This window comes from Sminthopsis crassicaudata, chromosome 3 (genome assembly GCF_048593235.1).
Source record: "Sminthopsis crassicaudata isolate SCR6 chromosome 3, ASM4859323v1, whole genome shotgun sequence".
NCBI classification, from domain to species: Eukaryota; Metazoa; Chordata; class Mammalia; order Dasyuromorphia; family Dasyuridae; genus Sminthopsis; species Sminthopsis crassicaudata.
In genome coordinates, this window is record NC_133619.1 from 439,286,247 (window position 1) to 439,313,709 (window position 27,463).

The 27,463-nt window shown below is 34.3% G+C and overlaps 1 protein-coding gene across 2 annotated transcripts in view; it reads right to left on the reverse strand.

Annotated features, from left to right (window-relative positions):
• Window positions 1-593: 593 nt before the first annotated feature.
• The window catches only part of MAP3K20 (mitogen-activated protein kinase kinase kinase 20), a 212,851-nt gene continuing 185,981 nt past the window's right edge, over window positions 594-27,463 (reverse strand). For both annotated transcript variants that reach the window (XM_074303094.1, XM_074303095.1), the window contains exons 17-20: window positions 15,726-15,842; window positions 13,304-13,378; window positions 11,061-11,211; window positions 594-1,417 (exon numbers count right to left, since the gene is read on the reverse strand). In XM_074303094.1, coding sequence (XP_074159195.1) covers window positions 729-1,417; window positions 11,061-11,211; window positions 13,304-13,378; window positions 15,726-15,842 — 1,032 coding nt within the window. In that variant the 3' untranslated portion in view covers window positions 594-728. The remainder of the gene's footprint in view (window positions 1,418-11,060; window positions 11,212-13,303; window positions 13,379-15,725; window positions 15,843-27,463) is intronic.

The following is a 27,463-nucleotide window of genomic DNA, read 5'->3' on the forward strand; positions in this document are numbered from 1 at the left end:
ATTTTCCAGCGTGTGACGCTGCCCTGTTTTCTGTCTGTTTTCTTTTATATCTGAAATGTCTTAGATTCCAAGAAGTTTCATCATGGTGTTCCTGACACTCCTCCCCCAACCACCTTTGGTAAAATACAGAAAACAATATTCAAGAAAAAGCATCTATCAGTTTGGAGCTTGGAAGAAAAGAAGTACCCAATCTCTTGAGTAAATTAAATCTAAGATTTCAGATGAATCTCAATGAATGGAATCAAGAGCATGAGCCATATTAAGGTTGGTGATTTTCTTTATTCAGGCAGGCCACAATCCATAATAAAAACACAGATAAGTGACTAAAATAAATACTAATCAAAACTTTAATGATTATATGTATTTTCAAAGTAATTTGACATTTTTAATTGGAGGAGCAAATGATGATATTTTTTCTTCTGAATGGCAGATATTCAGAAAAAAAAATAGAAGGAAGAATTTTCCTTAACCTTCCAACCAGAAACTATTCACATTTCCCCAACCCTCCCTCTTCCCCAAATGAGGGCAATGCTTAGTGAATAGCACTCTCAGCTTTGCTCCTCTTTTGACTGCCATCTCTGAAACAGGTGGCATTTAATCTTTCCCTTTACAAAGGTTAACATACTGTTGAGATTTTTAAATAAAAGCCCAGTTGAAGTTACCACACAAACAAAATCCATTACAAAAACCCTGCTTAGAAAATGAAATTAGCTAAATAAAACTGTGCATCAAAAGTTTCTCCTGCCTCGATAGGCTCCTCTAGCTCTTTCTTTATTAGTTTTCACAGGAACGGGCCGGTGAGTTTTTTTGCGATATTCTACTTTTGTCCATCCACCTTCACTAACTTTACTTTCATCTTCATTTGCTTTTGAGTCATTTTCAGTGTTCACAGGCATCCCTGGAATGGTCCTAGGTTGACGGACATTATATGGGCTCTTTTTGGAGTCCGATGACTGATGGAAACTGAGTGCTGATTGAGAGACTCTAAAAAACTTCCCAGAGTACCTTTCTGCTGAGGGAGCAGAATGCTGGCTTTTTCCACTGTATCTTCCTTTGGGGGAAGAATGAAGGGATTCACTTCCTCGATTAGATTTAATCCTGCTTCTCCCTGAATACTGGCCCCTGTCAGAAGAGGTGTCAGAATTAATGCTAGAAATACCACTGTCCCTGGAGTTTAGATGCAGTGAAGAGAAGTTTTTAGTCAATCCATACTGAGTAGGAGATGAACTTCGTGAATGATTTATAGGTGTGATCTGGCAATACTTAATGGGTGTTCTCTGGACAGCAGCAGCATAGGAAGCTTGGTTATGAAGGTACGGTAATCCAGCGGTAATAGGATTGCTCTGAGAACGTTGAAAGGTAGGATTGGAAGCAATTTGTCTCCTCCTCAGGATATTCAACCATTGGCAATCTGTATCTGAAAAAGAAATGAAATTGAGACTCATAAACTACTGAATGTTGCATTGCTGACTTAAAAAAAACTTTTAATAATATCTTGAACTAGATTACTTCTAGATGTTGAAATATACCATTCAAATCATTCCTCTTAAAACATTAATTCTAAATGTGAAGATATTCTGGTATAGGGTATCCTTCTTTTGAGATATCATCCTTTTATATGGAGCAGTATATTGCTGAATTATATGTGCCTTGTTAATAGTTCTAAGAGTTATAATTACTTTGATTCAGAGTTCTGATATATCAGTTGCTATTTTTTGAATGTAACATGCCATGGAATATTGGAGAGATATGAATACCAGAACTGTTATATTATTATGGGATAAAATGTAATTTATTTAATTATTGATAGACTATGAGAATGTAGATTCTAATCATAAGCTGAGGAGAAGTCATTTGCAGAAAAAACTCAGCGTTTGAACCCAGAATGAGAACAGAGAGGTAAAAGCACAAATTTCATAACTGTGTCAGCTAAGCTTGAAGTTGGAAATAATAGATACTATAGTTGCTGTTAAGGAGTAAATCTAGATGAGCAGAGGAACAGTTGACAATAAGAAAATCAAAGAAGTTACTAGTGGCTGAGATGTTAATTGAGTATAGGATGGACAAACTCTTAAGTGAGGAAGTGGAAACATGAAAGCTAAGTTTATTAAAGAACTTGGAAAAACAGTTTCTGAGATAGAAAGAGGACACCAAAGTTTATATTTCACAATTGTGAGTTATTCTAAGTACATGAGTTTTCTACTCATATGACTCCTTAGAAGGTCTCTGTAAATGGCCACCCACTAGATACTGACTGAATTAACTTAAGACAATGATCCAGATTTATATATGGATTGTGATGTATTTATTATTTCTATATCTGATTTAAAACGAGCATTTGACATTAGTGTAATTTCTTTTGCCTGAGCCTAAAGAAATGCATTTGTTAGCTAAATGTTGTTTAACATCTAAAAGCTTTATCATTGTAGGTAGCTTGTTTGTGGGAAGGAAAATGCATTATTGAGGGAACAGGGAATAAAAAAGGTGAATAGGGGAAGTACATTCTCCACAACACAGTTATCACTAGGACATAAGAAAAAAAGTGTTGCCATGCTTTGGGAACCTAGACCTATCTATCTAAGGAAGCCTAGACTTGAGGAAGTTGGAATGAGTGAGGCAGTCCAAAGTGTGAGTAGGTGCATGAGTGGCCACTATATTCATGTTACACAGGGTTACAATGCAATAATAATCAAAATAATAAATATTCATTAATTGTTAATAAATGATTTTCAATAATAATGTATTAATATAACAATATGCTAATAAACAATTTAATATTATAGCAGACTAACTCAAATGAAATAATTAATGTAAAATGTTTTACAAATCTTAAATATCTTTACTATTATCATCATTACTCCTCTTTCTCTTCCTAATGATAATAATACAAGTATTATTAAAAACAAGTGTGCTTATGAAACTTTGTGACCAAAAGGTATCTTCCATTTAAGGATTGCAAAGTTTTGGACCAAAGTTTGGATTTTCACATGCCAGCAGTTTTTTTGTTCGTGGTGTTGTGGAAAAGGAAAAAAAAAAAGAAAGACAAAAACTTCAAACCGAGGTTATAGATGACTTTTAAGGTGTCTCTAAGGTGTGATTCTGCCCATCCAAGACTCAACCACAAATGGAATCATGTGTAGAGAAAGTCACTGTCTGAGATTCTCTGACACAGCATTTTTCTATGATACAGTCTCATAGAATCTGGAGCCTTAATGAGACCTCAGAAGTTATTTAAATCTCCCATACCTGAATAGGAATCCTCTCTATCACATTCCTGTTCAGCAACCAAATATCCTTCTATGAATTTCCAGTAATGGTAAACTCATTTCCTCCTGAGGTAGCCTTTGGTCAGCTCTAATTGTTAGGTTAAATTTTAGTTACACTGGGTGATCACAAAAGTCTTTGAAATTTCCAGTTACTAATCCTACTTCTGCCCTCTGGGGGCAAATAAAACATGTCTACATATACCTGAAGATATTCTTGTGTTGGTCTAAATCTTCTATTTTTCCATCTTACTTAATCGTTCTTGCATGTCAGAGCTTTGAATCCCTCTAGTCTTTTCTAGACTAACTTCAGTTTGCTGATGCCCTTCCTAAAATGCAGTAAACTAACTGGATTCAATTCAATCTCATAGGTGTTAAGTACCTACTATGTGCAAGGTATTAGAAGCTTCTCCACCCCAAAGAATATAAATTATCCAAGGTTTGGGATTTGTCTTGATCTCTCCAGTTTAAGATAATCTATGTCACATAGTAGGTGCTTAGTATATGTGGGGAAGGAACAGAACTGAAGGAACTATGCAAGCACTGTAGCTTCTAGACAGGGTCTGGATCAGGGGATATACATGTAATGCCCTAGTTCTGGGTGTTATGGTCTTAGTAATTCCATCTAATATCACATTAGCCTTTTTTGGTTAATGTCCTAGTCATTAGTCCTTTATCAAGTCTTAGTGTTCATTCATATTAAATTTGTACTCATGTAAAATATCCATGTCTTTTTCATAGGAACAAATATTCCTATGTAGCTAGTTTTGATTCTCTAATATTATACTCATTTTGGGGGAATGTAATTGTAGAATTTTATATTTTTCATTATTATAGTTTCATCTTATTACATTTGATCCAGTATTTTAGTTTTCTAACATCTTTTTTTTCTTTTTTTAAAATTAATTTTATAATTATAACTTTTTTTTTGACAGTACATATGCATGGATAATTTTTTACAACATTATCCCTGGTACTCCCTTCTGTCCGAATTTTCCCCTCCTTCCCTCCACCCCCTCCCCTAGATGGTAGTCAGTCCCATACATGCTAAATATATTATAGTATATCCTAGATACAATATGTGTGCAGAAACAAATTTCTTTCTAACATCTTTTAAAATATATATTCTGTCATATAATATGTTAGGTATTCTTTCCAACTTTTTGTGGTTTGTAAATTCGATCAAGATCTTAACCAGAAAAGGGTCAAAGAGAGAGCTGTGGTAATCCCCTAGAAAAATTGTTCCTATAGTTTTCACTCACTAGATTCAGCCATTTGACTAGTTCTGAAAGTACTTGACATTATTATCATGCATCCCATATGCTCTGCCTTATTTACAAGGATACTCACTTTTTATCTCTTGTTGAAAACCTTGTAAGCTACCTCTATGGTATTTTCTTAATCTGCCAATTTGCTAATCCTTTTAAAAAAGGAAATTTTGTTAGTCTGATCTGACTTGTACTTGATGAACTCATGCAGGTTTGTAGTAATCATCAGATTATTTTCAAAGTTTTAAAGAGTCATCTCTATTAAGGCACATTAGAATTTTTCCAGCTGCCAAAATAAAGTAATGCTAAACTCACTTGCCCCTAATTTAAAGACTTTATCTTCTTTCTCTTACTGAAAACTGAACAACACGAGTCTACCTGTAATCTTGGAGCTTCTTTCCTAATCTCCAATTTTTGTTTTTTTCTTTTTCAAGATCACCAACAAATATACTTGAAAATTCTTTCTACATTCTTTAATACATTGATAACAGATAATCTTACAATTTCCTTGTTTACTTCATATTTCTATTTTTAGCTATTTTTTCCCCCATTATTTTCCAGTGGAAAGGCAGAATGGCATAATAGATGCCGTAATAGAGTAATGAAGTCTTGGGCTCAATTTCTGCTTCTGACACACCCTAGCTGGGTTGGATTCTAGGAAGGTCATTTTACCTATTGGTATCTTCAGGCAATTCTCTACCATTCTAAATTGCAATGAAGGTGCTAATCTGTCTTAGTAGAAAAAAATTTCTTATTGAGAGCTCAATATACTTGATGAAATTATGGGTAGGGTTAAAAAATATCCCAGTATGAAAGCTATATACTACATAGGTTCCATTCTTTTGTGAGATTTTAATTAATCAACTAGTGAGATACTATTTCCTTTACCTTATGTTACTTCCTACAACCAACCCTCCATCTTTTCCACCTATTTTTAAAGGTCCAGCTCAAATTCTACCTCTTAAATTATTGTTCATAGTTATAAGCTATGGTTTATAAAGTTATAGTTATAAACTATAGCTCCAGTCCCATAGTCCTGACCTTTATCTTTTCTGATTTCCAGTTAGAAAAGAAATATAACACAGTTTTGGAAGCTAGGAGGTGTAGTTTAGCTCCTCCACTGATTCCAAATATAGACTTGAAAAACCATTGAACCTTTTTGCCCTCAGTTTTCTTGAGCCAATTGTTGTTAAGTTGTTTTTCAGTTGTGTCCAAATCTTTAGGACTCCATTTGGAGTTTTCTTGGCAGAAATACTGGAATGGTTTGCCGTTTCTTGCTCCAGCTCATTTTACAATTGAGGAAGTTGAGACAAACAGGGTAAAGTGACTTGCCCACAATCACACAACCAGAAAGGATTATATTTAAAGTCAGAAGATAAGTCTTTCAGATTCTAAGCCCAATGCCCTATCTCCAATGATGTCGCTTAGCTGCCCCTATACGATAAGTAAATTAGACTCAGTGCTTTCAATAAATCCTTAAAACTTTACAGTTAAGTCTAAAAACCATGAATCTAAGGATTTTATTATATGCTACCTTGCATTGTTCCACTGAAGCTCACTCAACTCCTCTTAGTGTCTTATTTTTCTTTCTGTTATTTCAACACCTAGCCTAGGCACTGGCCCCAGATGAGATATTCAATTAAGAACTCATTGATGAATCCATTCATTAAACTGAGGTTAAGAATCAAACTTGCTTCTGCTGTTTCTTTTTTATTCTATTCTTAAAGAATATTTAGAGCCGTTTGGTATATAAACAGGCATTTCCCTGAGATGCTGAGATTGGAGGATCTCTCCTGCAGAAAGGTCAAAACTAGTTTGGAAATGCTGAAGCACTTGCTTTACATTTGTTCTTTATGTTTTCTTTAAAGGGTAAATGGCACATGTCTTATTCTTGGAAATTGTTAGGACTTCTGTGACCATTCCTCTTGGGTGGTTCAGGGACTCCCTGGAGAGGTACATGAAAATACACTGGGAAAAAATAGCTCAGGGGAGGCCCTTCGGTACTTGTGTTCTTCTGGTTGGGAATGGGCAAGAAAAGCCACTTTTCTGTACTGCATACTTCATACCATGTGAAATACTTCCCTTTGTTAAGATATTTTTATTCTAAAAAAAAAAAAATCCCTTCCAGTTATTTTGTTTTCAGTTGAGAAAGAAAAGAATTCATTCCTGACATATATATATATATATATATATAAAAATTTTTTTTATTCTTCCTTGCCTTAATGCCTGCACCAGTGTCCAACATTCCTGAGTCCTCCCTACCTGTCGTGATTTATTCCACCTATCACTCAGCCTGCTCTTGGCTTTTGGAAAATTCAGCCCAGGAGCAGAACCTACCATGCTCTTCTATTTTTTCCCTTAGTCCTCTTGTAATCCTAAAGTTTCTATTATTTGTGTGTGAAGGAGACACTTCAACCTAGGGTCTCACCCAGCTAGTTTTCATAAGCTACAACTCAATAATTTCTTTTCTTACTTATCTATATGATAAGGAAGGAAGAAAAAAAAATTCAGGCACATGCTAGAAGCTTTTGTTTAGGATGCAAAAAAACCAACTCAAATCCTTCTAGTTTGAACAAACAAAGGCAGAGAAACCTGGAATGGGAGCTTATTATTCCAGCCTGCCTTGACTTTAGTGTCACTGCCAAGTTATTATATCACCTCCCCACTTTTTTTCTTTACCTTTAAAATATGGATAATGGTAATTATTAACTAATTTTGGGACAAGTGCATATGATTCCAGGGGTTGAAGAAAGAGAGTTTATATAAGTGGTATTCATAAAAACCACTTGTAGGTGAAATAAAAATTGTTTGATAATTTGAAATACAACTGGAAAATTTCATTTTCATCAGAAATGAATTTGGTGAAACTCTATGGATCTTAAAGGGAATACTTGACCTTCTTTTAGCTTCAAAAATCATTCTGTGATACACAAACAATATATATATGTATATATAAATATATGTATATGAAAAACATATGTACACACATACATATATATACACATATAGAAGGCAGATGATAAAATTTAGTTTCATTATTCATCTATCTTTCAGCATTGTATTCGTAGGTATTATATTCTGAAGATATATTCTTCAGAAATTACATATAATATCATCTGATTTCTGTACAGAGCATTTGATGGTAATAAAGTATTTTAAGTATAGATTTCATCTGAGCCTGGGCAACAGATTGTGCACATATTATCACCATTTTGTAGAAGAAACAGATTCAGAGAGTTTAAGTAATATCCTTAATATCTCTAAGAGTCATAGATTCAAAGATTTAGAAGGATTCTTAGAGATTATATAATTCAATCCCTTCTTTTCACAGATGAAGAAACTGAGGTCACATAGCTTACCTAAAGTCACTCATCTAGTAAATAGAAGAATTGTAATCAGAATCCAAGTTTTTTCATGTCTAGCCTACTACTTGCTATCACAGTCTCAAGGCATTATTTAATTTATCTTAGGATGTTAGATAAATAGCTTCAAATGTTATATATAGATATAATTTATCTTTATTACACATTTGTTTTATCAATAAACTATAAAATAAAATTTTGATTTTCTGATAATGTTCATTAAATTACACCATGAGAGATTTGTATATTACATATTTAACATATTAAAATGTACATATATATATATATACCAGTGTGTGTCTAATGGTGGCCATCTCTAGGCTGGAAGAGAAGAGGGGAATAAAAAGAAATTTATATTATTTATTTGAAGAGGTTAAAAAGTTGTACATGGTAGATTTCCAGTTTCTTGCACAATCATCTTTTTTATTATACTGTGTTATGGAAATGTTTGTTTTGTTCTATGAATTGAAAATAAAATAAAATTTAAAAGACAAATTACATCATGAGTGTTTGAGAATGGAATTTCTAGAGGCATGCTGCTCCTAAATTCTATTTCTATTCTTTTTGGATCCTAAAGCGGGGATGTGTTGCTGAATATTTTAACAAGGAGGCTCTCTAAAATGTATGCACATGGCATACTTTTAAGTTTAATTTGCAATGCTAACATTTTCTTTATCCCTTTCTTAAATCTGGATAACCCACAAAAAATAAATCTATCCTTGGTTTATAGGTTTTGTCAATTTCCAAGATATAAATGGTTATACTGAAAATTTTTAAATCAATTCTCAGGAACAGGTTCTAATATTTATTACTCCTTCCCTAAAGGGAAATTCAACAAAATGGGAATAGATAATTGAATTTATCAGTAGCAGTTATCAATAGCAGTTGTTTTTTTTTAAAATACAAAAAATTCACTTGTATTCCAAAAAACTCTGAGTTGATGTCCTGTCCTAAAGTATTATTGTCAAGGAACATGAGAACTTCTGCTATTGTCATTCAGTGTCAAATTATGAACAAAACGTGTACAGGTATATGTATGTATGTGTACATATATAGACATATATATGCACAAATATGTGTTTATTGTGCATACACATTTTGATATCTATCTGTATCAATCTCTATCTTTCTTTATCTATCTACCTATCTTCATCCACCTATTTTTCTTTTTCTTTCTTTTTCCTTTTTTCCTTCCCTCCCTCCTTCCCTTTCTTTTTTTTCTTTCTTTTCTTTCTTCCCTTTCTTTCCATCTATCTATTTCCATGAAGTAATCATGTATATCATGAAAGTGTCTCATCTCTAGCAGGCCAGCAAGCATTCAGTTCCATCAGTATGTCTTCATTCTTGTACCAATTGGTTTAATGAGCATGGGATTTTGGCTAATAAGAGAAATTTTCTTTTAAGACCATAAGAATGTGCAATATTTGAAAATGTCTTTCTTTTTCCTTATATAAGGTACTCAATAATATAAGTAGAATGCTTCCTTAATATACTTAATGGAACCTATACATTGGTTCTGTTGTCATTAACATGTGGGGCAAATTTTGAATTAAAAAGCAAAAATCAGGCACAATTAGTCTTATTTTGTTTTTTGGTAGGAGAGGAATCAATATCAATTATCCTTTGATGCTTTAGTATTTGAAATTTATTTAATTGTAAATAGTTACTAAGCAAATTCTATGTAGATTTTCCAAGAAAACATTTAATATAAATATTTGGTATTGGGCAGCTAGGTGGCACAGTGGACAAGGTACTGGGCCTAAAGTGAGGAAAATTCATCTTCCTGAGTTCAAATCTGGCCTCATACACTTCTTAGCTGGATAATCCTGGTAAATCACTTATCCCTATTTGCTTCAGTTTCCTCCTTTATAAAATGGACTGGAGAAGGAAATGTCCAAGCATTCCAGGAGCTTTGCCAAGAAAATCTTTAAACTGGATTATAAAGAGCTGGACACGCCAAGGAGAATTGCAGCTCCACCTTTGGTTGGATGTAACTTAGGCTATCCCGATGTCTTCCTAAAACTGTTCCCCCTGGAACTCCACCTTAATTAGGTGCTTCACTGTATGCTCTGGACCAAGGCTTAGAAATCAGGATCTCTCTCTCTCTCCTTCCTCCCCCTCAAAGAGCAAGTGAAGATGAACTGCTCTGGTCTCCTTGTCTCCTCCACCCTTCCCCTCCCTCTTTGACTCTGTTCTGAATGTTCCCCTATCCCTTCTAACCTGTTCTTGAACTTAAATAATAAATGCTGATTTATAGTGTTAAAAAAAAAAAAAAAGAATTGGACACGACAACAACAAGAAAAACATTCTGTGAGTAAAAAATAAGAGGCTGATATTCTTAAATATGTGTTCATTCATATTTATGCATAACTCAGCATAAACACATCAGATGAGTAAGTATTTTACTGAGAATGTCTAAATTATAATTTTTGTTATGGTTTATCATGGTTTTTATGTTCATTTACAGAAAGTAATATAGCACAACCTAGTTTAGTGAGTACTTGATTTGAAGTCAAAGAGGATTTAGATTCGAATCTTGACTGTCTTATTACCTGTATATTATCTAGCAACTCATTCTACCTTCCTTGGTCTTCATTTACTCAGCAGGAAAAAAAAAAAGGATATTGAATAATGTCTAATTCTTATGGCACTTAAAAATCTATAATTTTCTATTTCTTCATCTATTGAGTAAAATTTAATTATTATTCCTTCATGCTTACTTTTTATTTCTCATTATTTAATGTTTTATTGATAAGTTTTGAACAGAAGTCCATATCTATAAGTCTCTTATTTCTTACATTTTGGATAAATATTCTAGAAAATAAGAAATTATCATTAACAAGCATTGTAAAGTTATCCTTATTTTATATATAAGAAAACTGAGATTTGTGGTCAAAGAACTAATAAGTATCACAGGTGGTGTTTGAACTTAGGTATTCCTAAGTTCAGCAGTCAATCAGCTATGTTTTACTTCTTTCTGGTATAGGGAAGGGACAAGAGAATAAGCATTTATTAAGCACCTACTATATGCCAAGCCCATTGAGAATATGGGAGGGAAATAGATTCCTTCCACACTCTCACTGTACAGATGAGGAAACTGAGGTCCAAGCAGCTCAATCCTAGGTATATTCTATTTTGGTGGTGGTGGTGGGGCAGCCTTGACTTACTTGAATTAGACCTGCTGCAAGCATTGCCCTCCGAGTTGGGGAGTGATGTCTGGATTAAAAGTTTTACTGCCTTAACTTCATCAACAGGCTTCGTTTTGCTCCACTGAATTGACTGGACGTGTTTACTACTTTTTGGAGATCTAACATCGCTCTGTTTAAAAAAACAAACACACAAACAAACTGATAAACAAGGCGATAACCCAGCAAACACATAGAAAGATTATACAATTAGAGTGCAGGAAAGCAATCAATGTCTGGCTACTGAATTTTTTCTTTTGGGAACACTCTGTATAGACATTAGGAAGGTAATATCTATCCTCTTTTAATTTAGTTTTCTCTCCCCCCTTTCCTATCTTTCTAGAATCTTATTGGTTTTAAAAGATTGTGTAAAGCTCCTCTTCTGCTTCTGCTTTCCCTACTCCACAGGAGGCAAGAAGACTTCTCATTCAAAGAGCTATCCAAAAGTGGAATGGCCTATCTTGGCCATTAAGAAAAAGAACTAATGAAATTCCCCCTCCCTTCACCCCCAAACCTTTGATCTCTCATTGGCCAAGATGGAGGCCTTTAAACAAAGACTTATTGGGAATGCTGTAAAAGGGATTCTTGTTCAGATAGGTATAGGGTAACTAGATCAGAAACTAATTACCCAATATTGATGTCAATGAGGACGCCTCCACAGTGGTGACTAATCAATATAGATTAAGGGGTCTTTCCTGGAATCCTTCATCAATTCAAAGAAAACTGTAACATATTCAACAATCTGTTGAAAGGATGATATATTGACAAAAACAAACAAAAGAGAATGTAAGGGGAGGGGAAATGGAATTTAGAACAAATGAGAGGCAGAGAAAATGAAGGCCCTTTGGTCTCCATTAGTAGATAAGGGAAAGAGACTTTATAGCTATTCTTTCCACATTTCGACTTTATTCATCATGATTTTGGTATATTGGGGATTGTTATAAGAAATTAATTGGGACTTTTGGGGGAACTGACATAAAAAGGCCAGTAGATAACATAGAAAAGTTTAGAAATTCAGAAATGTATAAAATATTATTTATAGTATTGTATAATATCAACACATTTTAGTTCAGTACTATAATAATTAAGATTTCTTTTCTAGTAAAAAGAGAGCCAAAAATTTTTACTTGGATTTTCCAGATCATGAGCCTCACATCAATAACCCTTTGATGCTGAAGGGATAGCTGATTTTGGAAAATTTGAAAATCCAATCAATGAGATGAGTTTCTTATTTGTAGAGAGATCATTAAGTCTTAGCCTAGGCAGAAGAGCTTTGAGAGGAAAAAAGTCCCCTTGCTTTGGATTTTTGCTCTTCAAGCAACATTTAGGTACTCTGACTGGTAAGGAGTGCATTCTGACTGAGGAGTATGAATCTTTTGTCACCAGAAAGATTATAATTAATCCTATGTGAGCTTGGGTACTGTTTGCCAGTTTGTTTGACTTTTTCTGTCTCATGTAGGATGGAAGAATAGCAGTTACTCATGGGCCAGATCCCTTTGGGATCACCATGGAAGCTTGGACCTGCTCCATTTCTGACCCAGGGTAGGTGCCCCTTCTTAGGCAGGTTGGTTCCCCTCTCTCCCCACTCACATGGGCTCACCTGACTTAGTGGAGATACCTAATCAGTTTTAGTCTTGCTGCAACTTAGAACTCTTGAGCGCAAGAATTCACTAGTCTCAACCTGTTCAGATATGGGGATTATAGGTACAGCCAGGGTTTGATCCCTCTGCCATTGGCTACTGATCAAAGATCTGGATTTCCAAGAATAAGTCAAGACCAGACCAAATCATAGAACCCACACTAGATTACAAGGATTGGATTTCGTTAAGGTGGAGGTCTACATATGTTATGAAATACAGTCTGGAACACCCTGTCACACTTCCTCTATCTTATAATAAACTATTACTGGAAAATGAAACTCAAAGCACAACATATTATCTAACCTCACTTGCCTTCACCAACCTGCCAATATAACTTGAATCTCTTATCTATCCTTCTTCATCAAAATGCCTTCGCAATAATTGTATTTCTCTACATAAATCCATTCAAATTATTTTATTAATCTATCAATATACTAAGGACAGAGAATATGTCACTCTTTTGATAGATACCACTTGAATCCAAATGTTCTTTAGATATCATATACCACTTAGCATATGGCCACTTAGCAAACAACTGCTAATTAAGAAAGAATCATTTATTTCCTTTTTGTCTCCCACACTTACCTCATATGTTACAATGTACTCAACAGTCTGATTTGGAGGAATTCCCACAATCCACTTTTCCATTACAAATGGTGGCTGAAAAGAAAATGGTCTATAAGTGTAACAGATTTTTTGCAGAATGACCTTCCAAAGTACCTTTCTTATTATTCCTAGGCTGTGTCCATTAGGTTATAATTTGGATTATTTCCCACACTATTTATATTTGTTTTATACATAGTTATCTATATACACTTTTCCCTCTCCCATTAGATATAAGCCCGAGGACAGAGTCTTTTGCTTTCATCTTTGTAGCCTCAGTCCCCAACACATAATAAATACACAACTAAACCATTAAGGTTGTAAACTCTTTGAGGGCAGGGGCTGTCTTTTGCCTCTTTCTGTAACCCTAGTCCTTAGCACAATACCAATTACATGATGTATTAATAAATATTTATTGAATTAATTAATGAATGCTTATTGATGAATAGTAATAAAATAATAATTAACATTTATATAGCAGCAACTATGTGCCAAGCATGGTGCTAAGTGCTTTACAAATATCATATCATTTGATTTTTACAATGATCTTGAGAGGTTGATGCTATTATTATCCCCATTTTACAACTGGGAAAATTGAAGAATAAGAAATTAAGCAACTTACCTAGGATCACACAAGTGGTAAGTTTCTGAATCAAGATTTGAATTCAGATTCTCTTGATTGCAGGCCCAGAGGCCTAACCATTGTGCTATCTATCAGCCTGATGAGTGATTGATTGTTGAGTCTAAACCACCAGGGAAACTATTTCTTGCTTTTTTTAAAGGTATGAACTAATATTGTTTATAAGTGTATAAGAAGAAAAAATTTTTTTTCTAGATCTTTGAAACAATTGAGGCAGTGTCTATTTCCTGCCTCAACAAAAGAAAGTAAAAATGAAACAATCATCTTTAAAAGTAAACAGTTACATGGGAATATCTCACAGTTACAGAGAGGCTCTACAATGAAAAATTGTCCTGATGAGCCCTTTTATAATTATATCAGATTTGGATCTTCAAGTGCACACTAAGAAACTAAAGGGCTAGGTAATCTGATCTGATTTGCTCACCATAAAGGAAATTATCAAATATAAGTATGTATGAAAAACAAGATGGGCTGGCCATGTGTTGAAAGCCAAGGGGCCACTGAACAATGGATGAGTTTCTTCTGGTGAACTTCTGGGAAAATAGGGACAAGGGCTATATAGAATGGATGGACTGCAAGCTACATTATTGGAGGGGGGTTGTCCATACTAATGAGATCATATCTATTTAAGTTTTTTTTAAATTAGTTACTTTATTATTTATTATTACTTTAATATCTGACATTCCTAAAGCTTTTTTGCCATATAGTTTCCATTTTCTTCATTGCATTAATATCTTGTTATATAGTTTTCTCTATTTAATGGAGCTTGATTAAAATTTTAGCCAATATTCCTCAGCAAGGTAACTTAATAAATACTTGCATTATACATTGATGTTTAGCCCTAAAGTTATATATATAGTGTTTGATTGTGATGGCAGTGATAGGTTCTTGGTCATAACCCTACATTTTGTATAGCATTAGGTAAATTGTCTTATACTATGTATTAAATTTGGTTGTTGTTCAGTAGGATATGACTTATTTTTTGGCAAAGTTACTGAAGTAGTTTGTCTTTTCCTTCTCCATCTCATTTTATAGGTGAGGAAACTGAGACAAACAGGGTTAAGTGACTTGCTCAGGGTCACACAGCTAATAAGTGTCTGATGCTGTATGTGAATTCAGGTGTGCCTGATTGCAGGGCCAGTGCTTTATAGATTGGGCCAGCCAGCTGCCATGTATACTGCTGCATTATTCAGGTGTCTTAGGTAACTTGTGTTTTACAAGAAGATGTGACAAAATGATAAGAGAGTTATTCTTCCCAAACACTCATAGATAGGATTGAATATCGGAGAGCCTGATTCACTAAAGATTTACCCAAGGCTCCCATTCTTCCTTATATTTATCTTTATTTTTGATCTCCAAGAGAGAATCAAGAAGGATTACATCAAGAAGATATTCTTTCCAAGTTTTTTGAAGTTTGAAATGACCCTAAGTTTGAGCTCAGTGTTTTTATTGTTGGCATTTTCTTTTCCTTCAAATGTTGTAAATAACAGACTAAGGGTAAGGAAACTTCGAAGTCAGAAAAGAAAAATTTAAAATGATTTCTTTTTATGCCCTGCTTTATCGTTCATGCAGCATAAATGGAATTTTAACAAAAAACTATTATGATCCCAATCTGCTAAATAAAATGTGCCTTTTAACAATCAGCTTGAGTCTGAGCTTATATGAGCTTCGACAGGCACAAAAGCACACTGCTGGAGTATTTTAATGTCTTTGTTTGAGATCCATGAATTCATAAAAGCTTTTAAGCTGTAAATAGAACCCTACCTTTGTCATCTTTAAAGTCTCTACATCAGGTAGGTTAGTGTTGAATGTCACATCCTTTATGTAGGTTATTGCAATTTCATCCCCATCCATCTCCATATACATTTTCCATTTGCAATCCTGAAATTAAAAACAAAATTAAAGAACTTGAGGAAGTGAAACATTCCCCCCCCCAATCTCAATGTTTTAAAACACATGAGTTATTCTGAATGTAGCATTATTGAAAGCATTCCTCTCTGCACACCATTTTTCCATCCTACCCCCGATGCCCTGTTCAGTAATGAAATGCCTTTTAATAACTTTCTGGGCAAATGGAAGGAACACAGGATTTGGAACTGGAAGTTTAATTTGAATTCTGCTGTTGTATATTACCAGGGTAATCTTAGATAAATTATCTCTTTTCCACGAGCCTAAATATTCTCACTTCAAGGCAGCTAGGTGGTGTAGTGCATAGAACATTGGGTGTGCAATGAGGAAGGCTTTTCTTCCTGAGTTCAAATCTGAGACATTTTCTAGCTGTGGGGTCCCAGGCAAATCACTTAACCCTGTTTCCCTCAGTTTCCTTATCTATCAAATGAGTTAGAGAAGAAAATGGCAAACCACTCCAGTATCTTTGCTGAGCAAATCCCAAGTATTTGGACACGACTGAACAACAAATCTTTTCATATGTGAAATAAGATTAGAACATATGATAGCACAGCTTTTGTTCAGCTCTAAATTCAATGATCCGTGCAGCACTTCTGTTAGTGCAGATCCAAGGCATTTATTGGATTGAATGTTTCATCATTTTAATAAAAAAATTTTGCTCCCAAAGATCTTGAATATTCCATGTTAGAATTGGAAAACTTATTTTCACAAGAGTCCACCCGGAATGTTTTTCCTTAGTGTGTTGAGATAAGCTTGTATGGAACATAATTGAAAATTTATTGACTTCAAGAAAAAACCAGGGGGCTTCTGGGCCTTCTTTTAGACAACTCCAAAGTAAAGTTAGACAAATTTCTGACCTGCTTAGCACATTCATAAAAATGAAGAGGTAATTAGTGAGGGAAAAGACTAATTCAATAAAAGTGATGTCCCAGCCTTATGCTCATTTGGACCAGTCATTTGGTGACTATTGACAGAGCTTCATGTTTACTTGTGTTGGGTTCTCAGCTGCCACAGCAACATTGGCTCTGAAAAGATCAGGAGGGTTAGGAGCAGTTCCAACTTGCAAACAGCAGGAAACACCTCAGGGCAGCTGAGTAATAAAGACTTAGAATTTTCCTTAGCCCTGTTTCCTCTGCCAGGCAAGTATGGAAATGAAGTTAGGCAAAGACACATTTAGAAGGAGACCTTGAAATGAGTTTGAAGATATGCAATTATCTTGTTTTTGTCTAGTTATTTCATCTCATAATCTTGAACTAGGCTGAGATGGAGCTGGGCCCAACAACAACTCAGGATCTAAATTTTCTCTTATATTCTCATTCTTTCTCTCTGTCTGTCTCTGTCTCTCTCTTTCTCTCATCTCTGTCTCTCTCTGTATGTTGTCTCTCTCTGTCTCTGTCTTGTCTTTTTCTCATCTCTGTCTCTGTCTTTCTTGTCTCTGTCTCTCTCTCACACATATACACACACACTCACTCACATTCACAATTAATGCTTCCATGTTGTGGTGGAGGGGTAAGAAATATAACAGCAATATATCTGTGGTTTATTATTATGAATTAAGATAATTTGTTAAGATGAAGGTAGTGTGCATAGTGAATAGAAAGCAGTTCTCAAAAATGAGAAGGCCTTTGGTTCAAGTCCCATATCTCATCCAAAATGGCTATGTGAACTTGAATAAGGTTCTTAACCACTCAGGGTTCTAAGACAGAAGTGTCAAGCATATTGCTGACACATGAGACTCATAAAATTCCCTAATATGGCCCAAACCAAATTAAAATGTGATTGGGAAATATTTAAGAAAATAAAAATACAAGATGACATAGAAAATATTGCATTTTATGTTGAAGTCAATATGTGTCCTGCAAAGGTCTTTATATGTGATTTAATCACTTCTGTTTCTATTTGAGTTTGCTACCACTATTTTAGATAATTCTCTAAAATTTTAAATTACAGAGATGCTGCCAACCTGTCTTAGTAGAAAATATTTCCTTACTTGGGAATTCCTTATACCAAAAGGTCCCAAGTCTAGTCCCCATCTCTATTATGATAACCAGAAAGCCAAGAGGGAGAGAGGCTGATGAGAAGAATATTAAGATAGAAAGTGATGAGAAGTCCCATGGAACTAACAGTAAGAACGCAATAAAAGTCTGTTACTACTTGACTGTAGGGAAGAGGGGAAAGGCAGGTTGCAAAGAAGTTTCTATAATATTAACAGCCAATGGAATCACCAAAAAAATCTATTAGCTAGTTCAGCTTCACTAATCCTTTACAATTACAATTATAATTACAAAATAAGACTCTCATAAGGTCTTATTTTGAGAAACATGGAGCTAAATACAGGCTTTCTTTGCCCTTTTATTTTTCTGCTATTCTTTCCCCTTATTTAAAAAACTTATATTAACAATAAAAGGTACTGAAAAAAAATAAAGTTACAATCAAGAAAGTAATAAGGAAAGATATAATTAATAATAATTCATGTCAATATAAGCTTTAAGGTGTACAAAAAATTTGCATACACCATTTTAAAGGACCTTGTGAATTATGCTAAAAAGTAGGTGCTCCTATTATCTTATTTTACATATAAGGAAACTGAGGCTGACAAATTGGGTGTTTTGCTTATAGTCATACAAATAGTAAGAGAAAGGTACTATTATTATTCCTATTTTTCAGAAAAGGCAGCTGAGCTTGAAAAAAGTTAAGTGCCATGCCTAAGTTCACACATCTTATACGTATATGGCATGGGACTCAAATAGACTTCTTGACTCATACTCCAGAGTTTTATCCACTGGCCCATGCTGTGTGTAAAGTAGAAACTATGTATGACATCACTGGGTGAGAAAGGAAAAAAACAATTTTCACTGAAACATAATTTCTATTTGAATTTCATATTTGCCATTAATATAGCGTCAATGTGCTTTAGAGGCTACTATAACTTATTTTGTGTAGACTGGCTAATTTTAATGTCCAAAGCATTCAACAAACATAGCAATTCAAGGGTTCTCTTAATTTCTTTCAGTTTCAATGTAATGTCTGCATTTGATTCCCCCCCCCTTTCTACTGGCTAGTTAGCAATTTTATAGTTGTCTTAGAATGATAGAATGTAAATAGTAGTTCTTCAAATACCACAAGATAGAATTCTAGATTTGAAAATATCATAATCACCATTCCCTAAAATGTTCTACGCTTTCTGGCTTTACTTCCTTACTCATAACATTCCCTGTACTTTTCCTCTACATCCTTGACAGTTGAAATCCATGCATGTAGGATCAGTTCAAATATCATAGTTTTCTTGGTGCCCTTTATGATCACACACTTATTCCACATATTAATTCACATACATGCACATAAATATCTGTAGATATACATTTCTTCAGATACACATGTACTCATGTTTTCCACACATATACATAATTTCTCAATACATATATATGCATATACATGCTACATATATTTCCTCAATATATGTACACATATATATGTACACATGCATAGATTTTCTCATTACATATACATTTATACTTATATAAACATACATTTTCTCTCATATATATATATATATATATATATGTATACATATAGACATACACATTTTCTCCCTCAATAGAATGTAAGGTCCTTGACTATAGGAAATGTTTTTTTTTTTTTTTTTTTTTTTATTCCCAGTGATTAGTATAGTGCCTAGCACATAATAAATGCTTCTTGATTAATTTATTTAGAAATGAATCCTCACATCTTTATCTTTGAAGACTTAGCATTTTATACCATTCAGAAACTTTTACACGCTACTCTGTATATCTAGTTTAGGTTTTTTTACATCATATTTCATCTGAAAGAAAGCATGGCATAGGATAAGTAATCTCAAACTCAAAGAAACATATCCAGGCTGGCTGCATATTGATGTAGAAAACCACGAATTACCACCTTCTATGCTGTATTGTATTTTTATATATTTTAAGTATTTCCCAATCACATTTTTTGCTGGTAAAATATTGGGGCCACAGAGTTGAACACCTTTGCTGTAAAGGATAGAGAGTTAGACTCAAGATTTAAACATCAGTTATGTGACCCTGAGTGAATCACTTAATATCTCTAAGCTGGAGTTTCCTTAATTTGTAAAAGGTAGGAGTTGGACCAGATGGTTTCTAAGGTTCATACCTTCTATATCTATGTAATTTCATACTGGATAGATTGTTAGTTCTTTGAAAGAAAGGGGATTCTTATTTGCATTTGTCTTTCTCTAAACCCATCTCAGTGTCTTAAATATAGTAATACCTCCATAAATTTTTAAATACACTTTTTGAATTGAGTTTCATAAGTCCTCAAGTTACCCATCTGTTGATGCATTATATTGTTTCAGTATTTCAAGGGTCTTTGATTTTTATCTGTGTATAATCTCTTCACAGTTTTCAGCTCTTTCCTTGCATAAGTAGAAAGTCCTCATACCTTGTTTAATCAAAACTTCATCATTATCATTATCATCATCATCATCATCATCATCATCATTAGGTAGCTAAAGTTTTAGTGATTAGTGTCTCTGAACTTAGGTAGAGTAGGTCTTGGATGTTAGACATATGGTGCATTACTAGTGTCTGAAGCTTCTCTAGTTTGTTAGGACCTGCTAGATCTTGAACTTTCCTGATTCAGCATTTGAGATGCCAGGATCACTTCTATTTCACAATAAAGAATGGGGCTTTCTTGCAAGGGAGGGAGAGGATCAAATAAAAAGAATCAACTGACATTCAAAGTAATAAAAGCAAAAACAAACAAATGAAAACAAATCCCAAACCCTTTTGCATTGATTTTATCTATTTAGGTATGTTTAACTCTTATATTTTCATTATCCATGGAAATACCTAAACTGATTACAAAGCAACAACTTCACAGTTACCTGTATGGGAAAGTATGTATGAGTTTGAAAGAAGCAATAAAGCTAACATTCAAGGAAATTATAAGAAAGGAATCCATTATCTTTCTCATTAGCAAGTAGTAACAAAAATAATAGTAATTCATGTTTATCTAGGTTTTAAGGTTTACAGAGTATTTTCCATATCACTATTTCACAGATACTCACAATAATCTTTGGCTGGGGAAGATGATTCTGGACACATACTATCAAAAAGTCAATTTTCAGACTAAATGGAATGTCTACGGGTAGACTTTATTTAGAGCCAATCTGATAAGTAGAATAGATAGTTACCTACATTGTGAGATTTGAAGAGCTTCCAAAAGACCCTCTGTCCCAAATTCCTTCTCCCTAGGATTCTGTCATGAATGCCTGAAATGGCCAGTTATTCATTCCTTTGGATTAAGTCATTGAAGTTTAAAATAGAAGTCTTAATTGAAAGGGATAATAACATTTGAGTGTGATTGGCCATTAAGGAATGTGTGAGTACAGATTAGTTTATCTGATGAGCCACCAAGCAGTGATCTGAGGGAATGGCACAGAGGGCAGACTGGATTCATTGGCTGGAAAGAGAAAGTGATATTCTGCAGTTTGAGGAGCTGCATCAAGGAGGAGGTGTCCTTGGGGAAAGTTGGTTTGGACATCCATGGGGCATCACTGAGTCCCTGAAGGGTGAATAAAGAAAAAGGTACAGAAAGGGTATTTTTAGAAAGTGTCACAATTTTTCTAAGGACAGCTCTGACTTTATGTACTCGTTGCCTTTTCTGTTTCATGTATTCTTTTCAAGGTATATGGTATTTTGTTTGGGGAAATGATGTAAGAACCAATGCTCAGTGTTACCCATCTCTTGAAAGAATTGATAGACTCAAGATGCAGACTGAGACACATATTTTTAGACATGAACAATGGGGGAATTTATTTTGGTTCTCTGTACATATTTTTTCCCTCTCTCCCACTGGAGGAAATTAGCAAAAACAAAAATCAACTTTATTTTCTCCATTTTTCACCTTATTAGATGAGAAATAGAGAATTTTTTTGGTTAATTGAAAAAACATCCAATTTAAAAAAAAAAAAAAACAACTACTTGGAGGTGATCACTATATCATATCTTTTCTTTTTGGCTCAATTCTTTCTTTTCTCAATACTCCTGAAAGTAAATAATGCAATGAATGGAAGAAATGGATTTATTAAAAAAAAAAAAGAGAGGGAATAGTAACTGGATAAATGATTTCAGTGGTTTAGGGAGCTTTTGAGTGAGGAAACTCCTTCTACCAAATGCAAGTTAGCATCCTCTTCTGAGACAATTTGGTCTCAGAATTTTGTCTTGAGTGCTAACAGGTTAAGTGATATTTCCAGGGTTGTACCATAAGAAAGTATCAGAATTGGGACTTGAACCTGTCTTTGAAACTTGCTTTACTGTCTAAAGGTGTGCTTAAAATTAAATGAAAAAAGAAGTCACTCTTTAAAGACAACCAAGGTGGTGGAAATGCAGTATAGTTTCCCATTATTCCTTGACAACTGTGGGGGGAAATCTGAATAAATGCTACACAATTGGTTAGGAAGATTGAATGTATTTCCCAAATGAGTTATACTGAATCATTGCCCTCCATTCTCTCTCCCCCGGACTCATTAAACTGTAAGCTTCTTGTGAGCAGGGATTGTTTTATTTTTTTTTCTGCCTAGCATTTAATAGAAACTTTATAAATGATTTCTTAACAGGACTGAACTGAATGGGAAAACTAACCTATTAGGTCATTAATAGATACATGAAAAGTCTACTTCTTGCTAATATTGTATCACTGAAAGCAAGTGGAAATCTTTAGCCTATATATAGATCTAAAAGATTCATCTTTCTAAAGGCTTTAAAAAAAAAAAAAAAGATTGGTTTCTGGTCATTTTTAAAGTTCCCAGTAAAAAAGACTGGGCAATATAAGGTAAATAGCATTGGGCTTGGGGGAGAGTGGATTCATGTAATCACAGAATTTCAGAGTTCAAAAATTTCAGGGGCAATTGAGTCCTGCCCATACTTGTCTGAGAATTCCTTCTACCACATACATAACAAATAAATGGTCATTGAGCATCTGCTAGAAGAAAGGGGAACTTGCTACCTACCAAAAGCCATCCTACTTTTGCACAGCTTCAAGTCTAAAATTTGTCTCTCTCAACTTTCCATCCATTGTTTCTGGTTCTGTCCTTAGGGGTTCAAGTTCTTGGCTCCATCACTTAATAGGTATGTAGTTTTGGGTCAATTACTTAACCTTTGTGAGCCTCAGTTTCCTCCTCTTCAAAATGGCTTTAGTTGATCCCTGACATCTTAGTCAGATATGAGTCTATAGTTTTATAATTTTAGACACCAGCTACTTCATTACCTACCAAAATAGTACACAAAAACATTTTAGATGCAAACTCATTAGACAAGTCTCTTCCCTACTATTAAGGAGTTTGATTACATTTTTAAAAGGTTTGCAACAAATTAATGGTCCCCTTTGTTTTGGAAATTTACTTAACAAAATGATTTCTATATGGAAACAAATTCCTAGGGGAAAGAGAATTCTATAGGAGCTATCAATAGAAAAATATGTTGGAAGCATTGCAGTGAATGGAGTAGCTGGACTCAGGTAAGCAACAATTATTCATCTGGGTGACAAAAAGCTTGCTTTTTGTCAGTCTTTCTGGTTTTAAAATATCTAGATAATTTGCATCTGCATGCAAATTCACTGTAAATATCTTGTTTTTTTCACTTGATAGAGCTAAAATTTTATCTTTAAATTAAGTTTATAGTGAGTGCCAAGGATGAGAAAATTTTTCTTGAGGGTTATTGAAATACCTGAATGATTTTAGGAGTGTGATCATGGGGAATATGTTACTCAAGAGGTTCTAAACTAAGTCAGTTTGAACTGTTGCAACCCTTTCTGGTGATGTGAATATTTTTCCAGTGTTAGATTTTTGCCCAAATGAAACATAAACTCATACATTGTTATCAGACAGTATCTTAAACAACACTCATTTAATACTAAAATAAATAGTGCTTGATGAGGAAACCACTGCTACACCCTTCATAAGCTGTTGGAAAACTCTTGGCATTCTATGCTAGTTCAAAGTAATGTCAGATACTTTTCTAAGCCCTCACTTCTTTCTTTCCTACTTTCCTCTCCCTGTCAAATCAAAACACTCCAACTTTTTGAAAAGAAAAGAATAGAGAAAGGATAACTACTAATGTGCAAGTTCTAAATGTCTTTGAATTACCAAGGATTTAGACAAAATTAACAGATGATTTTCCTTGATTTTAAGGAAGAAGTACTGTGGAGTTTTGGGATTTTTTTTCTTTTGTTTGTTTTTTCAATGAAGAAAAGTAAAAATATCAAGGAACTACACTTATTTAGAATATTCCAAAAGGGAATATTCCAGTAATTATACTCATTTTTTTCAGATTAGTATAGAGATAATCATTTACTTGAATGAAAAGAATAAGAACATCAGCAATGGTGTTTTAAGTTGACCAACCCTACCAACCCTCCCCCAATAAAACAAATAATAAAATCCAAACCAAGCCAAACCTAGAGGTGGGGAAATGATAAGATAATTATATACCTTTCAGGAGCAGATCAAACCTATTTGTTAAGAGGCCCCTGAGTCGTCAAGGAAGCAAACATTTAGGGCCCATTTTAGAACACAGAGGTTGCCATAAACTTTTTTAAGATTCAAGAGGGGGAAAAACTGGAAATGGCATCTTAGCAGGAAATTGAACATTTCAAGATGTTCAAATGCAATGCAAGATGAAACAAAAATATGATACAAATGTTAGTCCTGCTGGTATTAAAAGTAGTAAGACATTGTAGATTCCAGCCTCCAAAGGTTTCCATTCTTAGCTATTATCTAGCTCAGCTGCTAAAACCTGCTGTTTTAAAGGCATAAGAGTTGAACCTCCAGCGATAGCACCTGGGTTATTTATCATTATGGATAACCCCGCTTACACTATATTTTATTATGCTGGCTTTAAAAGGAAGATAACACAAGTATGGTTAATTTGCTTCTCTTCTTTAGATATACAGTGTCATGACCCATGATGGCTTTGTCCCATGAGGTTTTTTTTTTTTTTAAACCAAAAAAGAAATCCACAAGAAACTCTCCCTAAAAATTCCATTAATAACCTCTTTTTTGCGTGTATAGGTTGCAGGGTCTGGAACTAAGAATGTTTTAATCTCTTCAGCAAAACAATGTCTCATAATGATGTACAGGACTATTGCTGCACTGATGAAGAATCATACATAATTCAGCACCTTTCACTTGGCACCACTGCGATATCCTCATTAACAGTGGCTCACAGTGTCTGTCAGATGGTGTCCATGCGAATGCAGGCATTATATTGTCTCTGAGATGTGCAGCTGCTTCTATGACACTGCCAGTATATAAAAACATGACGCCAGTTTGTTTTATTTAGTGCTAAACCTTCCAGTTTGTAAAAACAAGGCTGACACAGAGCCTGACATGAGGCAGTGAAAATAATTAGCTCTCATTTTCTCAGCCTCCTATTTCCTTCTCCCTGCTGTGTTCTCTTTCCACTAAACCACCACATGTCAGTCGAAATGGGAGGCAATTAGTGGGCTCATTTCAGTCCCCACAACTGTGCTGAAAAGAAAGTATTTATGATGGCACAATGAACAGCTGAAAGATTAAATAACATTTGCCTTTTGAAAAGAAAATGACTTCTAGCTAAATGGGCAATTTTTGATTATTCTCAAACAAGCTTAGAGTAGTTGGTTTTTAAAATACAAGAAAGGAAAATGAGTCATTTTTAGGTGAAAGAATCAAATAAAACTTGACACAGTAATGCAAATAACTGATGTTTTATTGCAAAATATGTAAATGCGTTATACCCTTAACAATAGCCTGTGTCTAAGGTCAGGGCAGATTGGTGCCAACGAGACACCAGTACAGATAAGGTTGCTATATTGCATTTTTTTTGTTTGAGTTGTGTATTAAAAGGGGACTTTAGAAATACTGTTAAAACAGAGTGAAACTAATCAAGTGAAATACACTTTCCTGGGAGACATTGCACACTTGACTACATTAAATGGTTCTGGATGAGAACTGCCATGTTTGCCAAAGGGCCTTTGAACATATTTGAAATTGGAAGGCATCAAGCATTTATCTTTTTTTTTAAATCTTAATTTCTGAGTGATTCAAAACTATCCAATATTTCTCCTTTTTGACAAGATTGATATAGAAAGTATCCCTCTTGTAGGGGGCTGCTAATTATGGTGAGCTATTGTTAAAAGGTTGGGTTCAACCATGCTTGGGTCCTACTATCCACTGGGAAGTCTTACAGAAGAACATATTGCATGCACCCCGACATTATAATTCCACTGAGTCATAATGTCACATGCTAAGTTTCTTATAAAAGACCCATGGTTCATTTCATCTCTTCTAAGGTCTCCTCCACTCTAACATTGTTCTAATTCCTTTATGACAGTCAGACTGTTGTAATTGTTTCTCCTTTCTTCTCAAAAGGGACCCTGACATCAGGGAGATGATGCCATGACATGCACAGGAATTGGATCATGCTCATCCTAACAGCATAACTAAAAGATACTTGTTTTACTAGAGCCGAGAGTCTAATAAGCCCTGGAGTATTACTTTCGTACTGGAATATTTCAGGTCGTAAATGCAATTACAACCTGAACTGCTTTAGTATGAATATTTATTATTATTCTTTACTTGGGGGATAGGCAGTTCATTCTAGGATGCTGACCTGAGGTTCAGGAGATCTAAGTGTTGACAACTCAGAATGCTGGGATAAATTTGATGGAAAGAAATTTAATAGAGATATTAGTTTTTATATTAGAGTTTAAAAAATCAAATTCACAGGTATATAGTGAAGGAAGGACTAATGGTTAGTAGTCCATTTGAAAAAGAACTTGGTGAGGATAGCTGGTTAGTGGGCAATCTTGACAAGCTCAATAACAACCAATATTATGACAGCAATTAAAAGCTCTAATGTGAATTTAGACAACATTAAGAGAGACATAGTGCCCAGGAGTAAGGAGGGGATCATCTTAATGTTTTTTGCTTTGGTTAGACTAGAGCTGGAATATTGTGACAATGCTAGGCCTCAGACTTTAGGAAAGACTTTGACAAAAAAGAAAATGACAAATACAGTGAAAGTCTTAAAATCATTCTGGGTCAATGATCTGGAAAGAAATGGATTTGTTTACCAAGGCGGTAGTTTGAGGAAGTGGAGGTAACATGGAGGTGATACCATCTACCTCACAGGATTACTGAAGATTTATAAGACTCTACTTAATATGTATATAACTCTGCAAAACTTAACAAATACTACATAAATGTTTGTTATTATTATAATTTTCAAAGAGAACTAAAGACTTAGAATATTGTCTTCAAACATATGAAAGAATATGAGATTAGATTTATTCTTCTTGTTACCATAGGGAAGAAGTAGGTATGAGGGGCAGCTGGGTGGCTCATTGGATAGAGCACCAGCCCTGAAGTCAGGAGGAACTGAGATCAAATCTGGTCTCAGACACTTAACACTTCCTAACTGTATGACCCTGGGCAAGTCACTTAACCCCAATTGCCTCAGAAAAAAATAAAAAAAGAGAAATAGGTATTAAGAAAGACAGAAATAGCAATGAGGCTGATTTAAGTTTGGATGTCAGAAAAACAAAACAAACCT